The sequence below is a fragment of the Camelus dromedarius genome, chromosome 13, assembly GCF_036321535.1.
Source record: "Camelus dromedarius isolate mCamDro1 chromosome 13, mCamDro1.pat, whole genome shotgun sequence".
Classification (NCBI taxonomy): Eukaryota; Metazoa; Chordata; class Mammalia; order Artiodactyla; family Camelidae; genus Camelus; species Camelus dromedarius.
Genome location: NC_087448.1, coordinates 68,225,109 through 68,252,203, shown reverse-complemented (window position 1 = coordinate 68,252,203; position 27,095 = coordinate 68,225,109). Strand labels below are relative to the sequence as shown.

General features: G+C 44.7%; 1 protein-coding gene across 2 annotated transcripts in view; it reads left to right on the top strand.

Annotated features, from left to right (window-relative positions):
- Nucleotides 1-27,095, top strand: part of ATP8A2 (ATPase phospholipid transporting 8A2) — a 417,266-nt gene that overhangs the window by 65,960 nt on the left and 324,211 nt on the right. For both annotated transcript variants that reach the window (XM_031465780.2, XM_064493258.1), the window contains exons 5-15: nt 606-651; nt 1,883-1,923; nt 6,326-6,399; nt 6,830-6,899; nt 8,504-8,631; nt 9,805-9,916; nt 15,924-16,089; nt 20,213-20,340; nt 21,048-21,125; nt 23,661-23,749; nt 26,527-26,571. In XM_031465780.2, the coding sequence (XP_031321640.2) occupies nt 606-651; nt 1,883-1,923; nt 6,326-6,399; nt 6,830-6,899; nt 8,504-8,631; nt 9,805-9,916; nt 15,924-16,089; nt 20,213-20,340; nt 21,048-21,125; nt 23,661-23,749; nt 26,527-26,571 (977 nt within the window). The remainder of the gene's footprint in view (nt 1-605; nt 652-1,882; nt 1,924-6,325; nt 6,400-6,829; nt 6,900-8,503; nt 8,632-9,804; nt 9,917-15,923; nt 16,090-20,212; nt 20,341-21,047; nt 21,126-23,660; nt 23,750-26,526; nt 26,572-27,095) is intronic.

Sequence of the window (27,095 nt, the reverse complement as noted above, 5' to 3'; positions counted from 1 at the left end):
CAATCATCTTCATACTCTGTCTCCTGTTTTCTGTCCTTTTTTGGGGGCTCTTCTTTATCTCTGGGCTCTTTCTCTCCCTCTCCCCTTTGCTTCCTGTGTGTCTGTCTGTCTGTCTCTCAGACTTTCACACACACACACACACACACACCCCTTTTCTCTCTCTTTCTCTCCCTTCCTCTCTCTCCAAATGTGTGTATATTTTCCTGGGAATAGTAAATGAATAAATGCAATACAAATCAAAGCAGAGATACTTTGCCCCGAAAGTTCTTCATTGATAAAACGAGTTCAATTGTCTGTTGTCGGTGGATCATACAGAAGCATTCTTTCAGTCTGATCTAACACGATCAAGGACTGGGAAGTTGTACACTTCAAAGTACTTGTTTCTTGCTAGAACCAAAATGGGATTATTTAAACCTCAGCTGTGTTTCCTCTGTTCCCCTCCGAATTTACTGAGTGACATTACGCCACAGCCAGTAACCTGAGTTTTAGGGCATCAGCCGTGCTGCGCGTTGCTTTGCCCTGTGTTTGCCCTGCCTTGTCGTTTGGTATTTCAGTTATTCATTTGGAACTTTTGAAACTAACAAGTTTCTTTCTTCCTGTAACAGAAGCGGCATAAGGCAGACAACGCAGTTAACAGAAAGAAAACCATAGGTAAGACGCCGGCCTCGGTCGCTTTCCCACCAGAAGCCTTAAGAATAAGACCTGCATTTAAGGAATTTTGTTTTATTTAAAAATATGTAAATTTTTTTAAATTGAAATATAGTCAGTTTACACTGTTGTGTAGGAATTTTAAATAAGTGGTTAATGGTATTGGGATAAATGGAAGGAAATAATTTATAAAATACTTTAAAAATAGCAAAATGACAAATAAATCCAAAAAAATGTGAGTCCTGGTAGTTAAGATTTGAATGGAATTTGTGTATTTTAGAGTTTTAGAGGTGGAGGTTATAGCTCAGGGGTAGAGCACGTGCTTAGCATGCATGAGGTCCTGGGTTCAATCCCTAGTACCTCCGTATAAATAAATAAACCTAATTACCACCCCCCGCAAATGTTTTAGAAAAGGTTGTAATTTTCAGGAGTGAGACATGTTTTATATTCATAAAAAGTCAAAGTATCCGCGTCCTGGTTTACTAATAGTCTCGTCCTCTGCCTTCTTCCTGTTGCGTTCCTAGAACAGCAGCTCTGTGCTCTTGTTGGGGTGATTTGGTAAATCTTGTAACAGCAGGAGTGATTTGTTTTTCTTCATAAGGGCTAAACATGAATAGACCTAACTTCCTTGCCTATGTCTGTATTTATGTGCCCACATTACTGTGTATATGATCCGTGAGTGCCTAGCTCGGGGCTCCATTTCGGGGTGTGGTGGTGTTACATACACCTTTATGTCTAAGGATATGGTAAGCTGGAATTAATGAGTGGAACTATTTATTTTTTATTTTGGAACTTAATGTATTTATTGAAAATATATTTTAATATATTTATTTATTTTGGAACTTAATATATTTATTGGAAAAATTTTAAGTATATACCCCAGTGTGTGAATAGTATATTCACACACTGGGGTGTGTGAATCTACTATTTATGAAATACGAATATTTCCAATGAAAATTTCTTATCTAAACTGAGATGTGTTGTCAGTGTAAAACACACACCAGATTTCAAGTACTTAGTATAAAAAGATTTTAAAATATCTCATTAATAATTTTCTTTTTGGAATACATGTTAAAATGCAGATATTTGGGGGTATATTGGGTAAAATATATTATTAAAATTAATTTCACAGTAAGTGGAACTCTAAAAGGAGCCTTTCGGATTTTAGAAAGCTGATTTTTCTCTTGATTATCATCAATATTAACCGATACATTGTTTTGTTTTTCTTTCTCAGTGTTAAGAAATGGTGTGTGGCATACCATCATGTGGAAAGAGGTAAAAAATGAATTTTAAAGATATGTCAGAAAGTATCTGCTTGGAGATTTGTAATTAATTGCATGTATTGGTTGCGGTAGAAGGTTTGTGCTAAGACACAGGCCACCTCCCTTTAATGGAAGTCTGCCTTGCGGAGTCCCCCTCCCCACCCACGAGGAGGAGTTCCTCCCTCTGTTCCCGCATCCGCTGGAAGGCATTCACCTTGTCTGTTCAGAGTTGGGAAATTCGTTGCTCCTGATAGGTTATTTCAGAAAATTTGAAGCATTTTCTAGTTTCTAAATCCAACTGAAGACACGTTTTCCCTGGTCTTCTGTTGTTCTCTTAACCCAAATTCAATGTGTTAAAGATTTATTTTTTCAACTTTTGAGATTCTCACATCTGACGTTGTTGGTGGAAAGAGTCTGGATTTATGATGACGATTAAATATAAAGGATGGAGTGGGGGTCGGGGACCATCCTGTGTTGGTTCTGAGGCCGGGCTGCTTGAGCTCATCCCAAAGTTCTTAGCTTTACTACAAGAGTAAGAAGGTCTGTCCCCACGTCCCTGGTGTATGAGGTCGGCAGGGTTTGAGGATGGTGCGGTGGGTTTTGGTTGTTTATAGCGATTAACAGAAAACTGAGGAGAAATCTACTGTTCTATCTGGACATTTTGTATCTACTAAAATGATCTTTTTCAGTGAGTTTCTCTTGTGGCTGGAACTTAATGCTCACAAGATGTTTTTGGAGGCTGACTGTCAATTCCTCCAGGATTCAAAGCTGATTAACATGATTTCCGAAGAAAATCACATTTTAGTAGAGTAACTCATAATAGTTTCTCTTGCTGCATTTAATAAGCAATGCTTTAAAACGCCTCTGCGAGGGGCGAGGGCACAGCTCAGTGGCAGAGCGCATGCTTAGCATGTGGGACTGGGTTCAACCCTCAGTCCCGCCGTTAAGAGAAAAACATCTCTGTGACCTTGTGAGCCCGCAGAATGCCCGCGATATGGGAACTACAGTTTTTATTTTCTTTCTACTTTATTTCGGGAGAACCATTGAGCCCCTACGATAGTGTTTTGTGACAACGCCTTTTCCTTGGTAGCCACCCGGAAGTCCTGCACTGTAAATACTAATTGACCTCACTCTCATTTGGAAACGTGGTGGTTCTCGGGCAAGAGGTGGACAGTTCTTGACTTCACAGTTCTAGGGGTGCTCACAGCGCTCTAGGAATTCAAGAACTCCCAGTGCACTCAGGAACGGCCTCTTCCTCTCACATTCCTGTGGCCACTCTGCTCCCCAGACAGGCCCTCCTACTGACTGCAGTGGAGAATTATTTGGATTTGAGATGTTGACACCACTTGAAACAGCAGAAAATGGAGCGATGATCTCAGAATTCTGGAGCCAGGAGTCGATGGATTTGCAGATTCCTAAAGCTCAGTCCTGTTTCCCACGTATATTTGGACATAAACAACAGGAACAAAAACCCAAATCAGATGCCTGTTATGTGCTTTGCAATTTGTTTATTTAAATGGAGCTCTGCACATGTACTGAGACTGTTAGGCACTGGGGATGCAGAGAAGAGTGCAGCGTGGCCCCTGCCCCTGAAGGGGTTTTGTAAGTGGTTCCGACTTCAGCGGGCACCCCAGTCACCTGGCAGGCTGGTGCCCTGGAGGCCTGGGCCCCCCATCAGACCTTCTGACTCTGTAGATCCAGGCTGGGGCCTTAGAACTGGCACTTTTAATGAGTACCTAGGTGAGCTGATGCTGTTGGTCCGGGGCTGACGCTCCAGGGTCATGGCTTAGTGGACACGACAGGCGGGTACATAACGTGGTGCGGGCGCTGAGCCCTGGGGCAAGTGCCCCAGGCGGGAGGTCCCTGGGAGCATCAGGGAGGGACAACTTGCTGGGTCCCACTGGTTCAGGTCAGGAGAGGCTTCCCTGGTGAGACGCTCCAGTGCTCTCTTGAGGGATGAACTGGAGGTAACCAGTTTAAGAGGGAAGTGGGGTTCAAGACGGAGGTAACTGGGTGAAGCTGGGAGCGGTATGGGAAAGCCAGCACACGTGCAGAGCTGCTCAGAGTGAGGGTGAGGAGGTGGGAGAGGGCAGGGGTACCGTGCTGGGGGGGCAGGCACGGAGGGTGGCTGTCCCGCAGGTTCCCAAAGCAGCAGGACTCTAACCTGAGACAGAGTCTCGGGCCGGCCACCCCGGTCCCTGGGCTGCGGCTGCCTGAGCGCGAGGGGCAGCTCTGGGTGGGTCTCCGTGGCTTTGGCTCTTTGGAGGCGGGCGAGGGGTACTCTGTGACACCTTAGAACTTCTTACTGTAGGTAGATTCACACACTCAAGGGGCAGCCACACGTCAGAGCCCCAGGTAGAAAACCCTTTTCCAAGAAAAGTCCAAGTAAGTGGTTTCTCATACACATGAAGCTCTGAGTCCTTTGTTCCTGGGGTGTCACTGTTTCTTTATTCAGCTGGTAAAGAGGCAGGGGAAGCCATCACTTCCCTTTTCCTCGCACTTTGAGTTAAAAAAATCCAGTACTTTTTTTTTCCCCGAAAATATGAGTTCTCTTCCTCTCTAGTTTCTTTTTTTTGTCTCAACTAATTGCTTCTGATTTTTTCCTATGTAATTAAACTAATCACAGAAGCACGCAGAAAACGTCTTCAGTTTTCGTAAGCACCCTGGCTGGTGGACTGGTGGTTGTTGAAATAGATCTGTGGCTTCTCTTCTTTGACTTTGTTGTGGAACCTGCCTTAATTATATGCCTTTCTTTTGCCTTTAAATTGGGTACAAGTCCAGGAGGGTGTAGCTTAGGGGTAGAGCGTGTGCTTAGCATGCACAAGGTCCTGGGTTCAATCCCCAGCACCTCCATTAAAAAAATAAATAAACCTGATTACCTCCCCCCGAAAAAATTTTTTAAGAAAGAAAAACAATTTAAAAAATAAGTTGGATGCGAACTTCCGATGTGCAGAGGCTCTAGAATTTAATTCTCACCAACCTCTCTGAGGTTGAGCCCAATTCCACAGACTTCCCCTCCCACTTTGATAAGCAAATCAAAGCACTAACAGGACAACTTTTAGCAAACATGCCTTTTTCCTAATAAAAATTAAACTACAGGCTCCTGCCAGGGCCACGCTCCTAGCTTGTAAGGTCCAGGAGTGTTTCACAAGTCTTGATTTCTAAGAGAATAGGAACATGGGTTGGAATAGGACACGGGGAACTTCGTGCCCTTTCTGAGCTTCATGATTGTTGGTGCACCGGGAACGGCCCACATGTCTCCACCAGCCTTGCTCTCACGCGCAGGGTCCCCATCTGGCTACGCCCCAGGCTGACGCTTACAGGTGCCCGCTTCACACCAGGTGCTCGCACGTCCTTCCTTGCTCATTGCATCGCTCCTGCAAGGCCAGTGGTGGCGTCTCCCATGTAATCGTGAGGACGCTGGAGCTCAGACAGGTGGAGAGCGCAGGGTCCCGGAGCCGGTGTGCGTGCGTGGGGCGTGGGTCTGGGCCTGGGCCTGCCTGGCGTGAAAGCCCGTGTTCTCCCTGGCCACGCGCCTGTGATGCTAAAGGCCCTGAAAGCCCCTGGCACCCGTGGGCTTAGGTTCTGCAGACTGGCACCTGTTTCCTTGGCCAGGGGTCTTTGTCCACTAGAATCTGTTTCCCAAGACGGCCTCTGACTTTGGCCGTGACTTTTCCTGGCAGTTTCCTGAGGCCACACCAATCTCTGTGCCACGTGCTGTGTTTCTGGGGGGCCTTTTACATGCACTGTTCCTGCATGAATTTACTGTCGCCCCTTCCTCAGGCCATGGCCTTCAACCCTGGCTGCTTGGTTTTGAGTCCTGGTTCTAACACTCGCTGGTTGTGCGACCATCGTCTATTTCACTTTGAGCCTTGGTTTCCCCCGTTGTAAAACAGAGGAAATTTACATGTGTTGACGCAATTGATGCTCACAATCACCCCATGAAGCTGTTGACCTCATATCGATGGGAAAAGGGGCGCAAGAGTTTACCAGAATCGCTCAGGTGACACGAGCCGGGAAGGGGTCCCGCAGGGGGATCTGGAGCCAGGTGTCCAGGCAGGCTCCCAGCTGTGCTCTCAGCCTCTCCCGCTGCTGCGCACGGCGGTGGGGACCGGTGATCAGGTGTTTCTGAGTGGATGAGTAATTGTGAGAAAATAAGACCTTGATAGTTGTTTGGACTCATTCTTTTTCCTCCTGCTCTTTTTTTCCCCTTATTCATTCAGCATCATTGCAAAAAGGCAGTGTTACCATTTGTCTGTGTTGGAAGATTTCCCTTTTATTCTTATCACAGAAAATAATTTCTCTGCCATGAGCTCCGTGGCGCAGTGTAATTGTTTCTTCAGACACTGGATCACCTTCACCACCCTTTGTGTTTTCTTGTCTTTCATGCCTCTGTCCTTGTCCCGGTGTCCTAGGTGGCAGTGGGAGACATCGTGAAGGTCATCAACGGGCAGTATCTTCCAGCAGACATGGTCCTGTTCTCCACCAGGTTAGGTGTGCTCGTGGGCATGGTTTTTGGCATTGATGCTGAGAACAATGGGATGTTCTCTGGTGCTTGATGCCAACGTTCAGGGTCATCCGGGCCCACTGGCCCCGTCTTAGCTGGGGTGTCCTGTGTTCCCATCACTTCCCATGCCCATCCCCTTGCTCTCACCCTCCGTGACCTCTGTCGCCTTGAGATCAGGCTGCCGTCACATGGGGCGTGTGCAGGCGGATCACTGGGCGGAGGGCTTTGTACTGGTGCCCTGCCCCAGTGGGAGTGGGAGTGTCTGTCTGTCTTTCTAGTCAGTTGCCCCTCCTGTGGGGTCGTTTCTGACCAACCATCAGACAGGGTTTCTGTAGTTGTGGCTTTCTGAGCTGTGAATTGGTGGAGGGGACCTCACTGAACTTGGCTGTGTTTTTTTTCTCTCTCTCCTTAGTGAACCTCAGGCGATGTGTTATGTTGAAACAGCCAATCTCGATGGGGAGACGAACCTGAAAATACGGCAGGTAAAGTCACCTTTTGTGACCTGCGTGGTTACAGAACCCAAATGGCAAAGATGCTCCCTGAAGGTACCAGTCGGTGCTTTTTCTAGAGGAAAAAATGTTCTGCCACAGAAGGTTATGCCTTAACCCTGGTGGGACCTATGGGAGGAGCAAGACTTTTTTATGCAGGTTGTTCCTTGAGAGTCAAGGCAGAGCCAGGAGAAGTGTGCGTCGCCAGGGAGCCTGGGCTGTGACTGACATCTTACTGAGCTCTCTGCCTGTTCGTGAGGATGGGAAGGGGTCTCAGCGAGGTCCAGCTGCATGCTGGCAGCAGCTGTGGACAAGCTCTGGGCATCTCCCTTTACATCGTGCTTTTCATGGAGATTCTAATTCTAGAGAGCAGAATATTATGTACAAAATTTCTATGCCCTTATATGGAGGGAACTCTAATTCGAAAGGATACTCGCACCCTAGTGTTCACAGCAGCACTAGTTACAATAGCCAAGACATGGGACGAACCTGAATGTCAATTGACACATGACTGGATAAAGAAGTTGTGGTATATTCATGCAATGGAATACTACTCAGCCATAAAAAGAATAAAATAATGCTATTTGCAGCAACATGGATGGACCTGGGGATTGTCAATCTAAGTGAAGTAAACCAGAAAGAGAAAGACAGATACCATATGATATCACTCATGTGGAATCTGAAAAAAGAAAAAAGAAGACAAATAAACTTATCTACAAAACAGAAACAGACTCACAGACATAGTAAACACCTTGTGGTTTCCTGTGGGGAGAGGGTGGGAAGGGATCAACTGGGAGTTCGAGATTTGCAAATACTAACTACTATATATAAAATAGATAAACAAGTTTCTTCTGTAGAGCACAGGGAACTATATTCAATATCTTGTAGTGACCTATAATGAAAAAGAATATGAAAAGGAATACATGTATGTTCCTATATGACTGAAACAGGATGCTGTACACCAGAAATGGACACATTGTAAATTGACAATACTTCAATTAAAAAAAATTTTCCATGCTTTACAGAAAGCTGTTCTTACCAGAGATTTTAATTCTGGAATGAAGAATAGTCTTTAATATATAAGAATTTTAAGTTCAAGTTAATAATAATTCACTTTGACACTTAAATTTTCTGCTGCACTAAGTTGAATTTGATTCCATACACATGCCTCAGATATTTGATTTAGACATTTTTTTCTCCTTAACGAAGAGTTACTGGGTGCTGGATTCACACTGTATGACAGGGGCACTTTATTCTGTGTTTATGGCCAGTGCTAGAATGCAGCTAATGGAGGATGCTTCCTGGAAGGTGTTTGAGTGTGTTCATTCTGACTTTAGCCTGGATGTGTCCACGGAGTGATGCAGCCTCGACTTCTTGCTGCTTTGAATTCTTTCAAACCTTTTGCATCAGGCGGCTGTGGACAACGCTGCCTGTGAAGTCCAGCCTGCAGAGCTGATAGTTTGAGGACTACCTGCTCCCCCTAGTCATTCCATCTCAGTGGATTCATCATTTCCTTTTGATTAACAGTAAAGATGCTGACTGTGGTCCTTAAACCTGAAAGACGGTGTTCAGTTTCCTCTCTGGGTCGACCGTTTTAGGGTTTGAGTCACACGGCTGACATGCAGACCAGGGACGTGCTCATGAAGTTGTCTGGGACCATCGAGTGTGAAGGGCCCAACCGCCACCTCTATGACTTCACCGGAAACTTGAACTTGGATGGAAAAAGGTATCAATTTCCTTGTCATTTAGTGTTTTTGTTTTTTTTTTTAAATGTGACTGAGAAATACAGAAAAACATCAGTTTGTTTCCTGGTTTCATAATATTTTAAAACAGATTCCTTCCTGTTTAGCTTAGATATGGGAGTCTGAGCTTTTTCTGAAACATCATTTTAATCAATTTCAATCTTCCCCTTAAATTCAAGGAAAAGACCTGATTTTTGGCAAAAAAATATCCCCAGGGCCTGAAATGAGGGTCACAGAACTGTTCTTTCTGTGTGTACTCCCTCAAGGGAGGAGAGTAGTGGTTTTTGCTGCATAAAATTGTCCAGAAAAGCAGAAGAGAGGTGTCTGAGGTGTAGAAAAGCTAACATATTTATTCGAGAAAATTCTTTTCTTTCTTTTTTTTTTTTTTTGCTTTCTTCTCAGTCGTCTATGTTTTCAGAAAGTTGAATGAAAAGGACAATTTCTCTTCCTTTAGAATGTTCGCTGCCCTGTTGTCTGTCCTGTTGTCTCTGTCCTCTCGGCGTTTGTTTGATTGTTTGAGTCATTTTCCGTCATTACGTTGGGTGGGGGGTCTCGCTTCTGCGCACCTGTAATCTGCCTCCTCCTTACCAGGGATTCCCACCTTCATATTTTGAACAGACCCAGAGGGAAGGACTTTGATGGGAATCAACCCCAAATAACTCTGACAGCTCTCAGTGTGGCTGCTTTCTTGGTTTCACGAAGAATGCAGGGCAGTTCTGCAGGCTTCCGTTTTGATTTTCTCACTAAATTATCTTTGACAAATTTGATATTATAGCTTTATTGCCTTTTTTCTTCCTTATAGTCTGTAAAATAAACTGAGTTTCCCAAATGAATTCGCTTCTGGTTATTTTAGCAATTTCCTTTTGGGGTGTCGAGTTTCATAACAGTTGTACGAGACACAATCCCCTCTTAATGTTTTGGAGGAAAAAAACCCAACCTTTTTCTGTGGTGATGAATGGCTGAGATAAACCTTTTTTTGTGGGTCTTTTTTGGGTCAGTTAAGCCAGTGGTAACCGTTATGGTCCCTGTTTCCCAGTGAAATAGTTCAAATTTGACTGAAGGAAGCATTTGATTTATTGTGGGTCTATGTTTAAGGGGGAAAGTCATGCTCATTTTCCAAACTCTCATTAAATATAAATGTTGTCTCTTATTTTTAGCCCTGTTTCCCTTGGGCCCGACCAGATCTTACTAAGAGGCACACAACTTAGGAACACTCAGTGGGTCTTTGGCATAGTTGTTTACACTGGACACGACACCAAGCTCATGCAGGTAAAACATTTCTGTGCTGAAAACATTGCTGATTGCAGTCTTTTTTCTTTCTTTCTGTTTTTGTGGAGTAGAGGGTGGAAAACGCAGGCGTTACATTTAGAAGCTCAAGTTTTGTCTGTGAACCTGAATTTGGAAAGGAGGTGCCTTTACTTTAGTTCCTAGGTGGTTTCCCCTGGGTTTCTGTTTCATATCAGATATTTATTGCTCTTGCCTGAAATATCGACAGTCTTTGTCCGGATTCAGTGGGACAGTCAGTCCTCACCTACTTCATCTCCAAGCTCAAGGTGGGGTTTGTTCTAACATCCTTATTTCTCTCTTTACTGCTCCTCCTCACCCCATTAATTAGGATTTTATAGGAAATTGTCTTATTTAATTATTTATTGAATTCTAGACAATTTAAAATCAGTTATTTTTGAACTAATGTTTTATTCATATCATATATCAAAGAAAAATGTGAACATGATTTTGTTCCTTCTCTCTGTTAATTTTTAAAAATTATGATTTGTGAATTTATAGCCCACATTTCTTTTGTGACGTATTTTGCCAGACAGCTTCGAAATCCTGACAAGTCAGCGTCACTGCATGTCATTTCTTTCATGTCCTTGGTATCCCTCGGCATCCTAGTTTGCTAATGGCTTCTATGAATGAGGGTTGGCCTTTCAGCTTGTTTGCCCCTTTGTGTAACTTCTAAAGCGCATATTTGATGATCTTTTGTAGTTTAAACGTGATGAGTGGCCGCCATGCACCACGTCTAGTGCCGGCTGTGAGGATGCAGCAGTGGGAGCCTCAGTCTTGCCCCAGGGGGCGGGGTGGACTCAGCAGTGAGGGGGAATCACAAGGCGGAGAGAGAGTTGTTGCAGCGTGTGTCATGACCGGCTCGGCGGGTGCATACGCAGGGGGCAGCCGGCCCAGGTCAGGAGGTTTCCGTTGACCAGATCCTGATGTGAGGTTGGATAAGGGAGGCTGTTGTGTTGGTCCACTCTCTGAGGTCAAACGATGGAGGAGGAGAGAGGTAAATCTTTGTTAGAACTGATGACGTGATGGACGCCAGGGTCCCCACCAGCTGGGGAATGCAGTGGAGATGGGGGAGGAGGGACCAGAGGGCTGAGAAGATTGTTGCACCTGCTGAGTGACAGGCCTCAGGGGCTTGGCTTTGAGCTCCTGGGTGGAGGGTTTGTAGAGTGGAGAGACCCGGGCGTGCAACCTGGGAGTCTGAAGTAGACCTGTTGGAGGCCATTGGCTGTTGAGGAGTGAAGGATGTGGACCGCAGCATTTGGTGAAGATGGGACAGTGGCAGGGCCAGGTGGAGATGGATACAATAAGCCAGTAACTCGAGTCTTCAGGGAGTGAGGGGCGGGGAGAAGGGCTGGTGGACTTCCTGGAGGAGGAGGCAGTGGGGGGCAGGGAGGAGGCTGGTGGACCTGCTGGAGGAGGAGGCAGTGGGGGGCGGGGAGGAGGCTGGTGGACTTGCTGGAGGAGGGAGTGAGGGGTGGGGAGGAGGGTTGGTGGACCTGCTGGAGGAGGAGGCAGAAGGTTGTGTAGCCAAATGACATGAGTTTTACAAGCGGATTCTTTAACATGGCGTTACAGGAATGAAGGGTCAGAAGTACTGGGTCTCAAATATCACTAAGGAATACTGTCCTCAGACCCTACGGCCCGGGAGTCTGTGCGGGCGTCCTCTGTTGGGGGAACTTCAGGAAAAGGGTGTCCTCCGCTGGGTGAGGCCAGAGCAGGAAGGAGGGCAAGGACTCAGGGAAGCTCTGGTCCCAGGAATGGTCACAGAGGGGCACCCACGGCCGCTGAGGAAGATGAGTAGTTGGTGAGCGTGGAGAGGCAGCCCCAGGCGGCTGTGCCCGGTCTCTGCCTCCCGCTAGCCCTTGCCCATTCACCAGCGCTGCATGCCGTGGGAGCGCTCCCCGGTTCTGAGCATCTGGAGTGAAGTCTTATCTCTATGAAGAGTGCAGTGCTCTGCCACCTCGTGGGTTTCCTCTCCCTGCCCTGTCCAGTGCCAGCAGTCGCCGCCGGTGCTCGAGCCCCACCGACCCCAGATCCCTGCTGTTGTTATGATGAAGCAGCAGAGATCCCGAGGAGATGGCTCAGATCTGGGCAGGGCCCCGAGACCAGTTTTCAGGTTGGGCGTCTTACAAATTCGACAGCTCTCCAAGATTCCTGGCAGCCTGGGTGTCTTCCCAGGGTGCGGTGCTATTTCTCTGGGTTGTACCTTGGTAATTCATCTTTGTAGCTAAGGTGTAAGAGATAATTAAGTTACACTTAAAAATTCCATCCTGGCTTGGAGATCATAGTACTAAGTGAAGTAAGGCAGAAAGAGAAAGAAAAATACCATACGATATCACTTATATGTGGAATCTAAAAAGAAATAATGACACAGATGAACTTATTTGTAAAACAGAAACAGACACACAGACATAGAAAACAAATTTATGGTTGCCAGGGGGCAAAGGGGGCGGGGAGGGGTAGACTGGGGGTTCAAGATTTGCAGATATCAACTACTGTATATAAAACAGATAAACAACAAAGTCCTACTGTGCAGCACAGGGAACTATATTCAGTATCTTATAATAACCTATAATGAAAAAGAATGTGGAAAGGAACATGCATATACGTATAACTGCACCACTGTGCGGGACACCAGAAATTAACACAAGCCTGGAAACCGAGAGACCTCACTGAAAAGACAATCCCAGCCTCCCTCAGGGAGTGAGGTGCGTACCGAGTCACCTCGCGCAGTTTGCATCCCGTGGGTGTCCTGGCACCCTCCCTGCTCCTCCGACATGTGAAAGACCGCTTTGCAAGGCTGATCGCATGTTGCCTGAGCACGGAACAGCGGGGAGCCCCGCGCACCTGTGCTGGGCCGGCGGGCCGCCGGGCCTTCAGGGCTAAAACAGCAGTGAAAACACCGCGCTTTTAAGAGGAACGTGATGCAGCGCCCGTAGCCGGAAGCCGTCCTGGTCGTGAAGTAACACCTCCGCCCGTGCTTGCGCTCCCTGACCGCAGAGAGGAGGCGCACTTGCTTTAGGTTCGTCTTTTTTTTTCGTTTTTGTTTTTGAACTCTCACCTCAGTGCCTTCCGCCCGCCACAGCTCCCTCGTTTCACGCTGAGCGGAGTGCCACGTGGAAGTACTTGAGCTTCTGCTGTAACTGTGGGTCGATCGGAGGGGAAGGAGGCTCATCACGGCCGCTGCCGCGGACGGCGCCCCGCACGCTGTTGCGGGGGATGCGCGTGTGTTAACTCGTTCCTTCTCACGGCAGCGGCCCTCGGGGCGGCGCTGCCACTGTTCCCACTTCCTCGCTGAGGACACTGGGGCGCAGACTCTAGGCAAGCTCCCAGAGCGGCACACCCAGTGAGAGAGGGGGCTGGGATTCACGCCCCGGCGGTCTGGCCCCCCAGCCCACGTTCCAAGTGCTCTTCTCGGACGGGAATAAAATGTGTAAGACGCAGGTCAGCTTTAAGCTTTTTCAAAAATCAGGCATTTGAGCCTGTTTCTATTTAGAACTCTGTTTCTCAGAAGTCGTGGTGTTGTCTCGGGGTTTCGTAGAAGCACTTACAGGGCTGGCAGGGATTTGACGTTACAAGCTCGTTGCTGCACGTCGAGGTGTCCCGGGGCCGGGCAGGCAGGGCCCGGCTTTCCGAGGTGCACGGACTGCTGTCTGGAGTTTGGGTTGTTGCTCTCGTGTTGGATGAAATACAACCTTTCCTAACCCTGTGAACTGGTTCACCCCCTGGAAAATGTCAGAAGTCCATAAACTCGTGGAGTCATAGAAATAACATTTATTGTAAATTTTTTTCTATCTGTGGCTCCAGTGAATGTTTATTAAAAGCGATAAGATCATCTTTAGTTTTTAAAAGGTTAGGGTAGGCAGATTTGAAACCAATCTTCTGGCTCTTGCCATGAGGTCAGAGGTGAGGTGTCCCCATCGGCCCTGACTGATGACAAGCTGGCCTTTGCTGATGGATTTCCGTTGAGATTCTAGTGGAATATTTTTAGAAGTCTATAAAGGGCAAATAATTTAGAGAACTAAAGTGAAAGGGAAAAAAAGAATAAAGACAAAGGAGATGCTGCCATGCCGTCTGGATACGTACAGGACTGCAAAATTGCCAGTGTCACGACTCCCTGACTCCCTGCCCCGCGGGAGGCCAAGGCCGTGGTGGCAGCAGCCCTGGGTTTGGTGACAGAATTCAGATGGCGGTTTCATCGGCCTTCTGGTGTGAGCGTCTCCATGGAACGTAGATGATCGTCTCTCCTGTTTGTCTCGGTTTTACTTCCACTTGGTGACTCTGTGTTACTTCCAGGGCCGTCTTTGCCCTGGCTCTGTTAGCGTCAGGCAGACAGGGAACGGTGAGGGAGAGGGCTGGCTTAAGCTTGGCACAGGGCACCATTTTTCATGACCAGTCAGTGTCCTACAAATGTTCAAGTCACCTGATCTTGAGGGTCAGTGTAGCCTGTAAAGGCACGGGGCTCCTGACTCAGACAGAGGCCTGTGGGCTGAAGCTCCGCCGGGTCCCCCGTCCACTTTGTGGCTTCTGGTCTGGCCCAGGCCCTGCCCACCTCCGGGTAGAGATGTTACCATCTGATGTCCCCTCCCAGCCATAACAGATGACGCCAACTCAAAACTATGTGAAGCTCCTGTGTCACAGTTCTGGAGGTCAGAAGTCTGATGTGGGTCTTCCCCACATCATGTGTCAGCCAGCAGCATTCCTTTCTAGAGCACTCTAGGAGGTTCCAGAGGAGAATCCGCTCCTTGCCTTTTCCCACCTTCTAGAGGCCGCCTGACCACCCTGGTTTGGGAGCCTTGTCCTCCGTCCTCAGAGCCTCGGTGCTGCGTCTGTGGCCACCCTCCGGTAGTCACGTCTCCCTCTGACCATTGCTGGGGAGGAGTCTCTCCTCTGCTGTTAAGGACCTGTGTGGTTAAACTGAGCCTATTTGGGCAATTCAAGTTAATCTCCCCAAGTGGACATCCTTAATTTAATCACCCCAGAAAAGTCCCTTTGCCATGTGAAGTAACACAGTCACTTGGGTCCAGGCGTTAGGACATGGACATCGCTGGGGAGGGGCATCATCCTGCCCACAACTACCTTCAGGCATTTTTTGATAAAGTGACTTCCCGTGAAGAACCGTCCAGTGCAGGCAGCTCTGTTGACTTTTTCCGCTGCTGGGGGGATACAGCTCCACGCTTTCCCCTTGAGGTGCAGTGGTCCTTGAAGCTGGCTTGAGTGAGTCTTTCTGAACCAGCTCTCACCACTGACTTATCCTCTAGCTGGGCTGGCTTCCCTGCCGGCAGTGAAGGCAACCTGTGAGCGTTTACGGGCGGTTAGGCTATCTTTCTGCTTTTGTTTTATCCTCCTGTCTACATTCTGTTTGTTTATGGTTTAGGACTCCGTTCAGATTTCTCCTGGCCACTAGGCTTTCCTTGCTTGTTTCCTGTACATGGTTTTCCCAATGAACTCTCTGTCCATCCATTTCTTTTGACACCTACCATTCTCTTTCGCATTGCTGTGTATGTGTTTGTGTGTGTCTTTTTTTCTCAATTAAATTTTGAGCTACTGGACTTAAAAATATCTCTCTGTGTATTAATTGTAGGGCTATGTGATTACTTTGAAGATGGTAGATTTCTGTGATCTTTAAGTTTCTCTAGAATTATCAACATCCTGATTTCTTTTAAACTGGACTTAAATGATTTAGAAACTGTAAGGTAGTGAAAGTAGCTAGTTTTATGTGACAATGTAATCGTAAGAGGTGCAAACTGAGTCGTGTAGGCTTGAAATATGCACTTTTAACATGATAGAGTGTGTCTTCTGTCTTTACTTAAAACTAGCTGTTGATTCAGGGACATAGTACGCTTTTAAATTTCATTAGTTATTTGGCAAAAAAGACTACAGTCTTTTACTTTTGGTTTGTTGAATTTGGTTAGCTTACCTCCTTTTCTCCCTACTCTTGGCCCCCAAGTTTGTTCTGTGACCCTTACTGATTTTAAATGCTCTTGTGCAGAATTCCACCAAAGCACCTCTCAAGAGATCGAATGTTGAGAAGGTGACGAACGTGCAGATCCTGGTGCTGTTTGGCATCCTCTTGGTCATGGCCTTGGTGAGCTCCGTGGGAGCCCTGTACTGGAATGGGTCCCAAGGGGAAAAGAACTGGTACATCAAGAAGATGGGTAAGTGGCGGGACAGGTTGCCTGTTGAAGTGGACAGTCCTTCCAAGCATGGTTTGCGCATGGGGGCCACGCCACCCTCCCCTGCCCTCTGGCTGTTGTCCATTATTACCAGTCTTTCAGGACCTGGAAGGTGCGGAGTCATGTGGTGAAGGGAAGGTGGGCACATTTGGGGATTGTTTTATACTCAAGTGATTATTTTTTAACTGTTAGGTTGTGAGTTTTGTTTTTTAGGCTTGTAGGGATTATCATGTACAGCTTAGTTGATCAGCATCAGATTACTTCAGATTAATGCTGATTTAATTCCAATAAAATGCAGAAACTGGGCTCCAGTGTAGATCCATGTCCTCCCCTGCTCTGTGTGATTGCTATGTTTATAACACCCATCTTTGTTATCAACCCAGTAATTCAGCGTCATACTCACTCTCTTGCATAATGTTACATCTCAGAAGTGAAAAGGAAAAAATAACCTATGGATTTCACATTAACCTATTTATTTACTATTTACTCCTCTTTCCGGTCGGCTTCATTTCTTCTGTGCGTTTGTGTTACCAGCTGGTGTCATAGCTTTGCTTCAAGTAGCTCCGTTCTCTCCTCCCTCCTTTGTGCTGTCGTGTGCATTACATCTGATTTTTTGCCACTTTTTAAAATCCAAAAGAAAAGATAAAAAATAATTATATTATCTTTTATAAGTACCTATATAATTACCTTTATTGCCCTTTGTTTCTTTATGTGGATGTAATTACTGCCTGGTATCACTTCCTCTCATCCTGGAGAATTTCCTGTATTACTTCTTATAAGGCAGACTGGACAGCAACAGATTATCCCAGTTTCTATCTTTGAGATGTCTTTATTTCTTCCTTGTTTTTAAAGGATGGTTTTGCTGACACAGAATTCTTGGTTGACATTCTTTCTTTGCGGTACCTTGAATGCGCCATCCCATTGCCTGCTGGCCTCTGTTGTACTGATGAGGTCCGCTGTTATTCTTACTGAGTTTTCTCTTGTGTGTGAGTCATCTTTCTGTTGCTGCTTTCACAGTCGTCTTTGGTTCTTAATAGTTCTGAGTTTATTCTGTTTTAGGTTTGTTGAGCTTTTTGGATATTGTACAGTAATATTTTTCATTCAGTTTGGAGAGTTTTCAGCTATTTATTCAAAATTGTTTCTGCCACATTCCATTTCCCTCTCCTTCTGGTACTTCCATTATATGTATGTTGGTCCACTTGATGTGTTCTGTGGGGCTCTGAGATTCTGTCAGTTTTTCTTTATTCTTTTTTCTTTCTGTTCTTCAGATTGGATAATCCCTATTAATATATATTTGAGTTTGTCTGTTCTCTCTTGTGCCGGCTCAAATCTATTGTTGAGCCCCCTTAGTGATTTTTAGTTATTTTATTTTTTAATTCCAGAATTTCCATTTGGTTCTTTTTAAACTTCTATCTCTTTATCGATATTTTGTAATTAATGTTCATTGTTATCTTACTTTCTTTTAATTCTTTGAATAGTTTTCTTTAGTTCTTAGAATGTGTTTATAATAACTGCTTTGATAGCTTCGTTTGGCCCATCCTTTGGGCTTGTCAAAGGCAATTCCTATTAGTCTTTTCCTGTGTCTTTGTATCATAAATTTTGGGGACTGAAAACTGGGAATTTCAGCTAATGCGTTATAGCAGGACTCTGATTTCCTCTCCCCCCTGCCCTCCCCCGCTACTTTTTGTTTATTTGTTTCATGGCTTGCCTGGAGTATTTCTGGGAGGTTTGTTTTTCCCTCTAATGTGCAGCCTCTGATGTTACTACACAGTTTTTATTTACATGTTTTTAGTTTTTAATTCTTTTAAAATGTACAGTTTAAAGTGTTTGGTGAGTTTTAGTATATTCATAGATTCCTAGCAACCCTCACCGCTACCTAACTTGACAACATTTTCGTTATCTCAAGAAAGAAGCCCAGTCCTGATTTACCAGTCACCCCCACCCATTGTTTTTACTTTTAAGCCAGGATTCCTGGGGGTCAGCACAGCTTAGAAGTCAGCCAGTGGTTGGTCAGAGGTTGTCCCTAACCCCTGGAGTCAGTAAGGAGCCAGCTGTCTGATCTGTGTGTGCCTTGGGAAGTGTCTGCAGTGTTCGGGGAGTTTAAAATCCACCCCACTTCAGTCAGGGACCAGCAGCTCCCAAGCACTCTCCCCAGTCCCTCCCGAGCAGCTGCAGCCCTGTGTGTGGACCTGGCCTGGACCGCCAGGGCTGAGTGTAAGCTTGGCAAGGTTTCTCTGGCCGTCTGTTTCCACGGATCTTTCTGTCTGATTTCTGGCTAGTATGCCGTTGTTTGCCCCACTGGTACTGTGAGACCTTTGTCTTCCTCGATCACGAGCCACTGGGGTTGCTGTTGCTTTGGCAGTGTCCTGCACATGGCGGTTTCTGTGCTTCAGATAATGTTAGCTCCCTCAGGCTGCTCCTGTTCTGACAGCCAGTCCCACCCTGGAGCCGGGGGCGGGGAGATGAGGGCTGCCAGTCCTCATGGCCCACCCCGACCACCCACCCAGAGCAGAGCTTAAGCAACGCGGACCTGGGGGAGAGAAGAGGAAGACAGACCAGCTTAGACGCCAGAGGCTCCCACTTAACTCACACTGAGTAGATGTTCTTGAATCCACGCTTTTGACTGTTTTGTGTGCTGTGTGATCAATGTCTGCACTTTAAATGCTTGTTTTTGACAATTTAGTCCAGTTTTATTGCTTCTTTTTTTTTTTAGAGATTTGCCAATCTCTTTACACAGCAATTCCAGAAAAATAAATAAAATTTAATGATAAAAGTTTTTTGAATAATAAAGTGGAATTTTTTTAAACTTTGGGTTGTTTTCTTGGGAAGACTATTATTCCCATCTTTCGATATATTTTGAACTGGTGGAAACATTTTTTTTCCTTTTCCAGTTATCATGTAGAAAACTCACACACCTTAACTGCCCAGAACTCCTGTTGCCATTGACGCATGTGGGAAACGTGACTGGGGCTTCAGTTGTAGATATGAAAAATCCCTTGATTTTGGTTTTTAAAATTTGGATTTCAGTCATGTCATATGTTTAGCTTCAAACGTGAAGACTGTTAAACTTTGCACATGTTTATTCAGTTCCAAAATGTCGTGGTCTGGGTAAATAGACAGCATTGACAATATATTTGTATACAAGCCTTGTGGAAACTGGCATTTAAATTGCTCAGATAATGTCAAACGCTAGTACTAGCTGCATGATTTATACTGGAAGAATATATATACTTTTAGTCCCATTCATAATACTTTGTGCTTTGCTTTCCTTGGGGTGAAGTCTGAGCAGCTCTGGTAAAAACCATCAAACTTCCCATTTGCATCATCACTGTCCGACTTTTGAGTTCAGGTCAAAGAACTTTCCGCTTCGACACACACACACTTTGTCCCTCCTCCCCCTCTCCTGGTCCCTCCTCCTGTCTAAGCTGACCCTGCCTCTGCTTTGGATTCCATCCTTTGGGAAACTTGTTCCATCAAGACATCCCTCCTCTTGGCTTCCAATGAGCTCTGGGCGTCCTGCCTGCCTCTCTTCACCCCTCTCCCCGTTCACACCTGCCCCCTTTCTGCCAGCTCTTTGGGGGTGTCTCAGATACGCCCACACCTCAGTGAGGCTGCAGACACTCCTGGCAGCCACTTCGGATGCCTGTCCTCTCTTCTGTACCCCCTTTAGCTCGCTGCCCTGTCTCTACACTCCAGGACCCGAGGAAAGCCGCTGTTCCCTGGGTGGCCTTCAGTGACCGTGCCTTCCCACGAGAACGCTCCTGCCTCGGCTTCCGCAGTGCCCTGGGAGCTCCTCTTTCACAGGCGGGCCGCGCTGCTCGCTCGCATCGCGGGGGGCTTCCTCCCGCCTCCTCCCCTCCCCCGCAGCCTCCTGTCGGAAGCCAGCTCTGTATCGCAAAGAACTACGTCCTACCCGTCTTCGAGTCCGCAGTTCTTGCCCCATAGTAGGTGCTCAGTAACTGCTTTAACTTGAATCTCTAAATCCATACATCAGCCAATAAAATTTGTGAGGGGGGAACGTCTTTCAGAAATGTTCCCACATAGCAAAGCCCAGGGAAACGGAATGGAGACTAAGCTACACCGACAGTCTGGCTTTCTCCCACAGACACGAGCTCGGACAATTTTGGGTATAACCTGTTGACCTTCATCATTCTGTACAACAACCTCATCCCCATCAGTCTGCTGGTGACTCTCGAGGTGGTGAAGTACACGCAGGCCCTCTTTATAAACTGGGTGAGTACCACCCGGGCGAGGAGCTGGGCCGCGGGGGCCGCGCCGGCTGGCACTCCCCAGCACCTCTCAGGGCCTTAGTGATTGAATGGAGCTGGCAGGCGTGCCCCTGAGCAGTGGCAGTTGTGACTAGGCACTTGGCACCTCAGCGTCCTGGTCCATGAAGCGGGCAGGGCAGGACCACCTATTGAAGGGGCTCTCGTGCACCTTCAGTGCAGTAATTCAGAGGCTTAGCAGGTGCCACTCGGGGGAGTGGGGAGGAAATGGCCGCAGCTGCTCATGCTTTGGAGTCTACGTGGTGCAGCAGGAAGTTCTCTTAGGGGTGGCTCCTTCAGTGTTCACCCTGTATCAGAATTCGCCGTGACGGCGCTCTTGGGTTCTATTGCAAGAACCGCGGCAGCCAGGATTTGGAGACCAGACACTTCCGTGTGCATTTTTATTTAGCTTCACAACAATCCCAGGAACAAGGTACTAGCTGAGCCTGAAAACATGAGTTAGTCTCAGTCAAGAAATGATCGTCTCGAAGCCAAATCTTCTGTATGTAAATAAGTACCACGATGTTTTCTCTACAGTCATAGACACTGAATTTTCACCCCCAAATTAAAAATTAACGTTTATATTGAGTTACCTGTTTTTAGCTTCTCTCCGTGTTGGTCAGCAGGAGGGATTGATGGTACATTTTTTCTGAAGTGCCCCCGTCTCTCTCTCAGGACACAGACATGTATTACCTGGGAAACGACACCCCTGCCATGGCCAGGACGTCGAACCTGAATGAGGAGCTCGGGCAGGTGAGCCCCTCTTTGGGAACTTCGGGAATGTGATGTAAGCGTGCAGGCAGACACGTACTGGAAGGACCCCGGAGAGAGCTGGCAGAAAGAATTCTCCATAAAGGTGGTTTTGATGTCTGAAGAGCTCTGTAGAATTTGAAGGTTTTATAAAGTACAAGTGTTACTAGGTCTGACTTGCTTTCTGAGGCATGGATGTATCTTACCGCCTAGAAGGTACCTGCAAAAAATTTAGTACAAAAACTACAGTACAACATTGTTTTGGACTTAAAATTGTTAATCAGGTGCAAATGACAGGGCACACAGTGGTTAAGATACCTGGATGTGGGTAACCCTACAAAACATGTGGGGGGTAGTCTGAAGGACATAAATCCATACAACCTCACACATGTTCCAGCTTGTGTCTCTGGAGTACTTTGGGGAGCCCGTTTCTTTTGCACCATCACCCCCGTCACCCTCCTGCCTTCGCTGAGTGACGTTCTGCAGCACGCCGTCACCCTGTGTTGGGATCGCTGCAGGGAGTACCTCTCCTGCGTGCAGTGCAGTGAAAGGTTCTGATTCCCTTTGATACATCTTACACGAATCTCCCAGCAACCCCGTGGGGTCAGGGTGATACAGATCAGACTAAATCTGTCCCCTCCTTGAACTCTTCTCTGGTTTTCCAGTAAAGTTAATGTGTCTCTCTTCTGTGTTCCCCTAACAGTCTTTCCAACCATAAATACAGTAAAATAAGAGGTCTGGCAGGGCTACCTGCCCATGTCCACCCTGGGACTTCTGAGCCCGTTCGTGGGTGTGGATGTTCCCGGCAAGCTCTTTGGTCTCCTCCATCATTTTAGCACAGCGCTCACTGCATCTCTGTTCTCAGATGCCGTTGAGCTGGACCCAAACCCCAAAGGGCTCGGGGTACTCAGGCGCCCAGGATGAAATAATTCATCCTGATTGCAAATAGGGAACGTCTGCATGGGGATGTTGTTTTGAGTTGGAACTTAAAGGATATGTTAAAATTCAGTAGCCAGAGTGACAGAAAGTCCTAATAATTCCTTATTATAAAATTATCATTTTTATATATTTTGATCTAATCTTTTAATTTTTAAAGAAGAGGCAGAAACACTGCTTATTGAAAGGCCAATTCTATTGAGTTTTATATACCCCTAAACTTACTGCATATAAAATTTATGTAAAACTTATTATTTATACTTAAAACATTTAATTACCCATAGTGTACTTTTATGTTTTATATATGTCTTACATTATATATTAGATTTATTTCATATAAATATATTTTATGTTTCTATGTTATATTTGACTTAAAGCTTTAAGATCATTAACAATCTTTACTTGAAGGACCTTCGGTTGCTTTAAAAATAATTCTCAGGGTATTTGCTTGTATGGTGTCATTAAGAAAAGTGCAGAGTAAACAATTCATGTTATTACTCCCTCTCCTATAAAACAGTGCAGCATGGCTACCCTAGCATGGTTCTTTGGGATCCCTGGAGCATCCAGTGGCGATCCTGACCCCTCTTGAAAAAAATCACTGCAAAGCTGGAATTTTTACTGGAGTCAGTTCTGTTAATTACTCCCCCCCCCCAACAGTCCATGGTGCAATTTACACATAGTCTGATGTTACATGATTTTCTGGCCAAACCCTTTATTTCATAGATGTGGAAATTGAATCCAAGAAGGGTGAGGTGACTTTTACAGAGCCCACATGGCGGGTTGGTATCCAGAGCCTCACCGGGACTGTCCCTTCCCTCCTGGTCCTGAGTTCTCTCTCTTTCCCATCACGTCATCTGCACGCTGGAAAGAAAAGAACTCACCCAGCACGTGGGCATTTGGGTTCATCTCTTTTGCGCTCACTTAATCATGTCAAAATGGTTTGCTTATTGACCTCCACAGAAATTTCTCTCTTCTCCTTTGTATACTGAAGGTTTAGCGCGTTACATTTGTAAAGCTTTGTGCCTTGGAAAGTTGTGTAATCTGCAGCAGTTCCACGCTGCCTTCCTGTAATCTCACTGCGATAGTGACTGAGAAGCTTTGTGTTTGTTCTGCGCTGTTTCAGGACGTACCCTCTTAGTCCAGCTAGGGGATGGAGTCTTAGAGGGAAGTGCTTTGTGGTTGCCAAAGTCCGAGCTTGTCATCTTGGGATATTGGGCACAAATTCTGTATGAGATCAGAGACTAGCTTGAAGGATGCCATGTCACTGAGATGCCGGGTGGCAGGAGTTAATGCTTTCTCTCCAGATCTAAAATGGACCCTGAGCTGTTACTGACGCCTGCTTTGTACGTTTCTGCACAACTGGACTCTGAATTGGTTTTTGAAAAGGTTTTTAAGTGGCCTAAGCATTAAAATATATTTATTTTATAATAATATGTAATTATGACGTAATATATATATATAGTTATAAAACATACTTTGCTTGCTTAAGGAAATTTCTTTTAAAAAATTAATACAGATTTTGAAAAATAAAGAAGACTTCATTTATTGACATTTGCATCTTATTTCATTCGTGGTATATGTTTTTTCTATTCTTTGATTTAGGTAAAATACCTGTTTTCTGACAAGACCGGAACTCTTACGTGCAACATCATGAACTTCAAGAAGTGCAGCATCGCTGGGGTGACGTATGGGTGAGTGTCTGTCACTGACTGAAAAGTTTATTTGTATTCCTCTGACAAAATAAGTTTATTTTTAGCTGCTTAATCAAACACCTTGACTTTCTGATATTTTGAAAGGAAATTTATAAGGGACTTAGATTGCTAATTACTATGGAATGTGTTTTCAACTGAATGGGGCCCAACTTAGAACGGTTAAAACATGATTTATTTCTGCAAATATTAACCTAGTGAGAAATCTCAGGGAATCTATAAATTTATATTTCTAATCTAATAATTAGACATTTTTAACTCATGGTTTGATCTGAATGCTGTCCTTTTTTTTAAATCGAAGTACAGTTACAATGTGTCAATTTCTGGTGCACAGCACAGTGTCCCAGTCATGCATATACACATATATATTCATTTTCATTAAAGGTTATTACAAGATATTGAATATAGTTCCCTGTGCTGTACAGAAGAAATTTTTAAATCTATTTTTAATATATAGCAGTTAACATTTGCAAATCTCAAACTCCCAAGTTTATCCCTTCCCACTCCCTTTCCCCCAGTAACCATAAGATTGTTTACTATGTCTGTGAGTCTGTGTGTTTTATAGATGAGTTCATTAGTGTCCTCTTTTTTTCTTTTTTTTTAGATTCCACATATGAGTGATATCATATGGTATTTTTTAAAGTTGAGGTATAATTGACAACATAATGATTTGATATTTGTATACATTGTGAAACAATCACTGCAATAAATCTAGTCAATATTCATCACCATACATAGTTAGAAATTTTTTTTCTTGTGAGGGAGCTTTTAAGATTTACTCTCAGCAGCTTTCAAGCATGTAATACAGCATTATTAACCTGTGGTCACCATGCTATGCACTATAGCCCTGTTCCTTATTTATTTCATAACTGAAAGTTTGTACCTTTTGACCTCCTTGACCCATTTCACCCATCCTCTACCCTTGCCTCTGGCAATCACCAATTATCTTTGAGAGCTTGTTTTTTTGTTTGTTTGTTTTTTGTTTTTAGATTCTACATATACATGAGATCATGTGGTATTTGTCTTTCTCTGCCTGACTTACTTCACTTAGCATAATGCCCCGAAGGTCCACCCATGTTGTTGAAAATGGAGAGATTTCTTCTTTTTTATGGCTGAATGGTAGTGCATTATATATACACCACACTTTCTTTGTTCATTCACTCATTGATGGACACTTTGGTTGTTTCTGCGTCTTGGCTGTTGTAAATAATGTTGAAATAAACATGAGCTTGTATGTCTGTCCTTTTGAGATAGTGTTTTTGTTTTCTTCAGATAGATACCCAGAAGGGAACGGGTGGGCCATATGATAGTTCCATTTTTAAGTTTTTGAGGAACCTCCATACTGTTTTCCATAGTGGCTGCAGCAATTCACATTCCCACCAGTAGTACACAAGGGTTCCCTTTACTCCACATCCTTGTCAACATTTATTTCTTACCGTTTTGGTTGTAGCCGTTCTAACAGGTGTGAAGTTTTGATTTTGGTTTTGATGTGCATTTCCCAGATGATCAGTGACATTGAGCACCTTTTCATGTATCTGTTGGTCGTCTGTATGTGTTCTTTGGAAAAAATGTCTATATATCCTCTGTTTTTTAATTGGATTGGTTTTGTTTTGTTTTGTTTTTTGCTATTGAGTTATATGGGTTCTTTATATATTTTAGATATCAACCCCCTATCAGCTTTATAATTTGCAAATATTTTCTCCTATTCTGTGGGTTTCCTTTTCATTTTGTTGATGGTTTCCTTGCTGTGAAGAAGCTTTTTTAGTTTGATGTAGTCCTACTTTTAATTTTTGCTTTGTTCTTGGTATCAGACCCAAAGACATCATCACAAAGTCCAATATTAGGGAGCTTGTCACCTATGTGTTTTCCTAGGAGTCTGATGGTTTTAGCTCTTACATTCAAGTCTTTAGTCCATTTTGAGTCAATTTTTGTGTGTGGTGTAAGATAGTAATCCCATTTCATTCTTTTGCATGTGGCTGTCCTTTTTTCCCAAAACCATTTATTGAAGAGTCTGTCTGTTTCCCATTGGATATTCTTGGCTCCATTGTCATAAATTAATTGATGAGATATGCATGGGTTTATTTCTGGCTCTCTATTCTGTTCCAGTGATCTATGTGTCTGTTTTTATGCTGGTACCACACTGTTTTGATTACTATATCTTTGTAATATAGTTTGAGGTCAGGGAGCATGATGCATCGAGCTTTATGCTTATTTCTCAAGATTGCTTTCACAATATTTTTTATGGTTGTATATAAATTGTAGGATTGTTTTATTGCTGTGAAACATTGCCCTTGGAAATTTGATAGGGATTGCATTGAATCTGCAGATTGCTTTGGGTGGTATGGACATTTTAACATTGTTAACTCTTCTAATCCATGAGCGTGGGATATCTTTCCATGTCTCCTCTGATTTCTTTCATTAATGCATTAACGTTTTCAGTGTACAGGTCTTTGCCTCCTTAGTTGAATTTACTCGTAGGTGATTTTTCTTTTAGAAGCAACCGTAGATGGGGCTGCTTTCTTATTTTCTCTTTCTCTTGGTTCTTTATTAATGTGTAGAAATACAAAGGCTTTTTGTATGTTGATTTTTGTATCCTGCACCTTTACTGAATTTGTTTATTCTAACAACTTTTTGGTGGAATGTTTAAAGGTTTTCTATGTATAATAATGTATGACCTATGCTGAAGATTGTTCTTTGTGTGAGTAACTGTCTTTTTGATCACAGTTTGGTGACTACTCTGTTTTTTCTGTCTCTGGCAGTCATTTTCCAGAATTGACAAGGGAACCATCCTCAGATGATTTCTGGTAAGTCAGTTTTAGCAGTTCTTGATCCTTTTGTGGGAAAGGCTTTGGAACAATCTTCTATTGGCATTTCTTGCCTGAATATTTTTTAAAATAAAAGTTTCATGTATGTTATTTCAAGAGAGAACCAGAATGAAATGTAAAGATGAGTATTTTAAGAGTCCAGCAGTGCTGGAGGGCTCTCACAAAAACAGCCCGCCATTGGTCCAGGATTGTCCACTCACTTCCTGCCTCTTACCTCATCTTCAAGGCTGTTTCATACATATTATAGCGTGTGTCAGGATTTCATTCCTTTTAAAGGCTGGAAGATAATCTGTATATGTATATTACCACGTTTGTTTATTAGTTCATCTGTTGATGGGCTCTTGGGTTATTTCCACCTTTCGGCTGTTGTGAATAATGCTTCCCTGAACGCTGATGTACAGGTATCTGAGTTTCTGCTTTCACTTTTTTTGGGTTTCTATGTAAAGGTGGAACTGCTGGGTCGTGTATTAATTCTGTGCTTAACTTTTTGAGGAACCACCAAA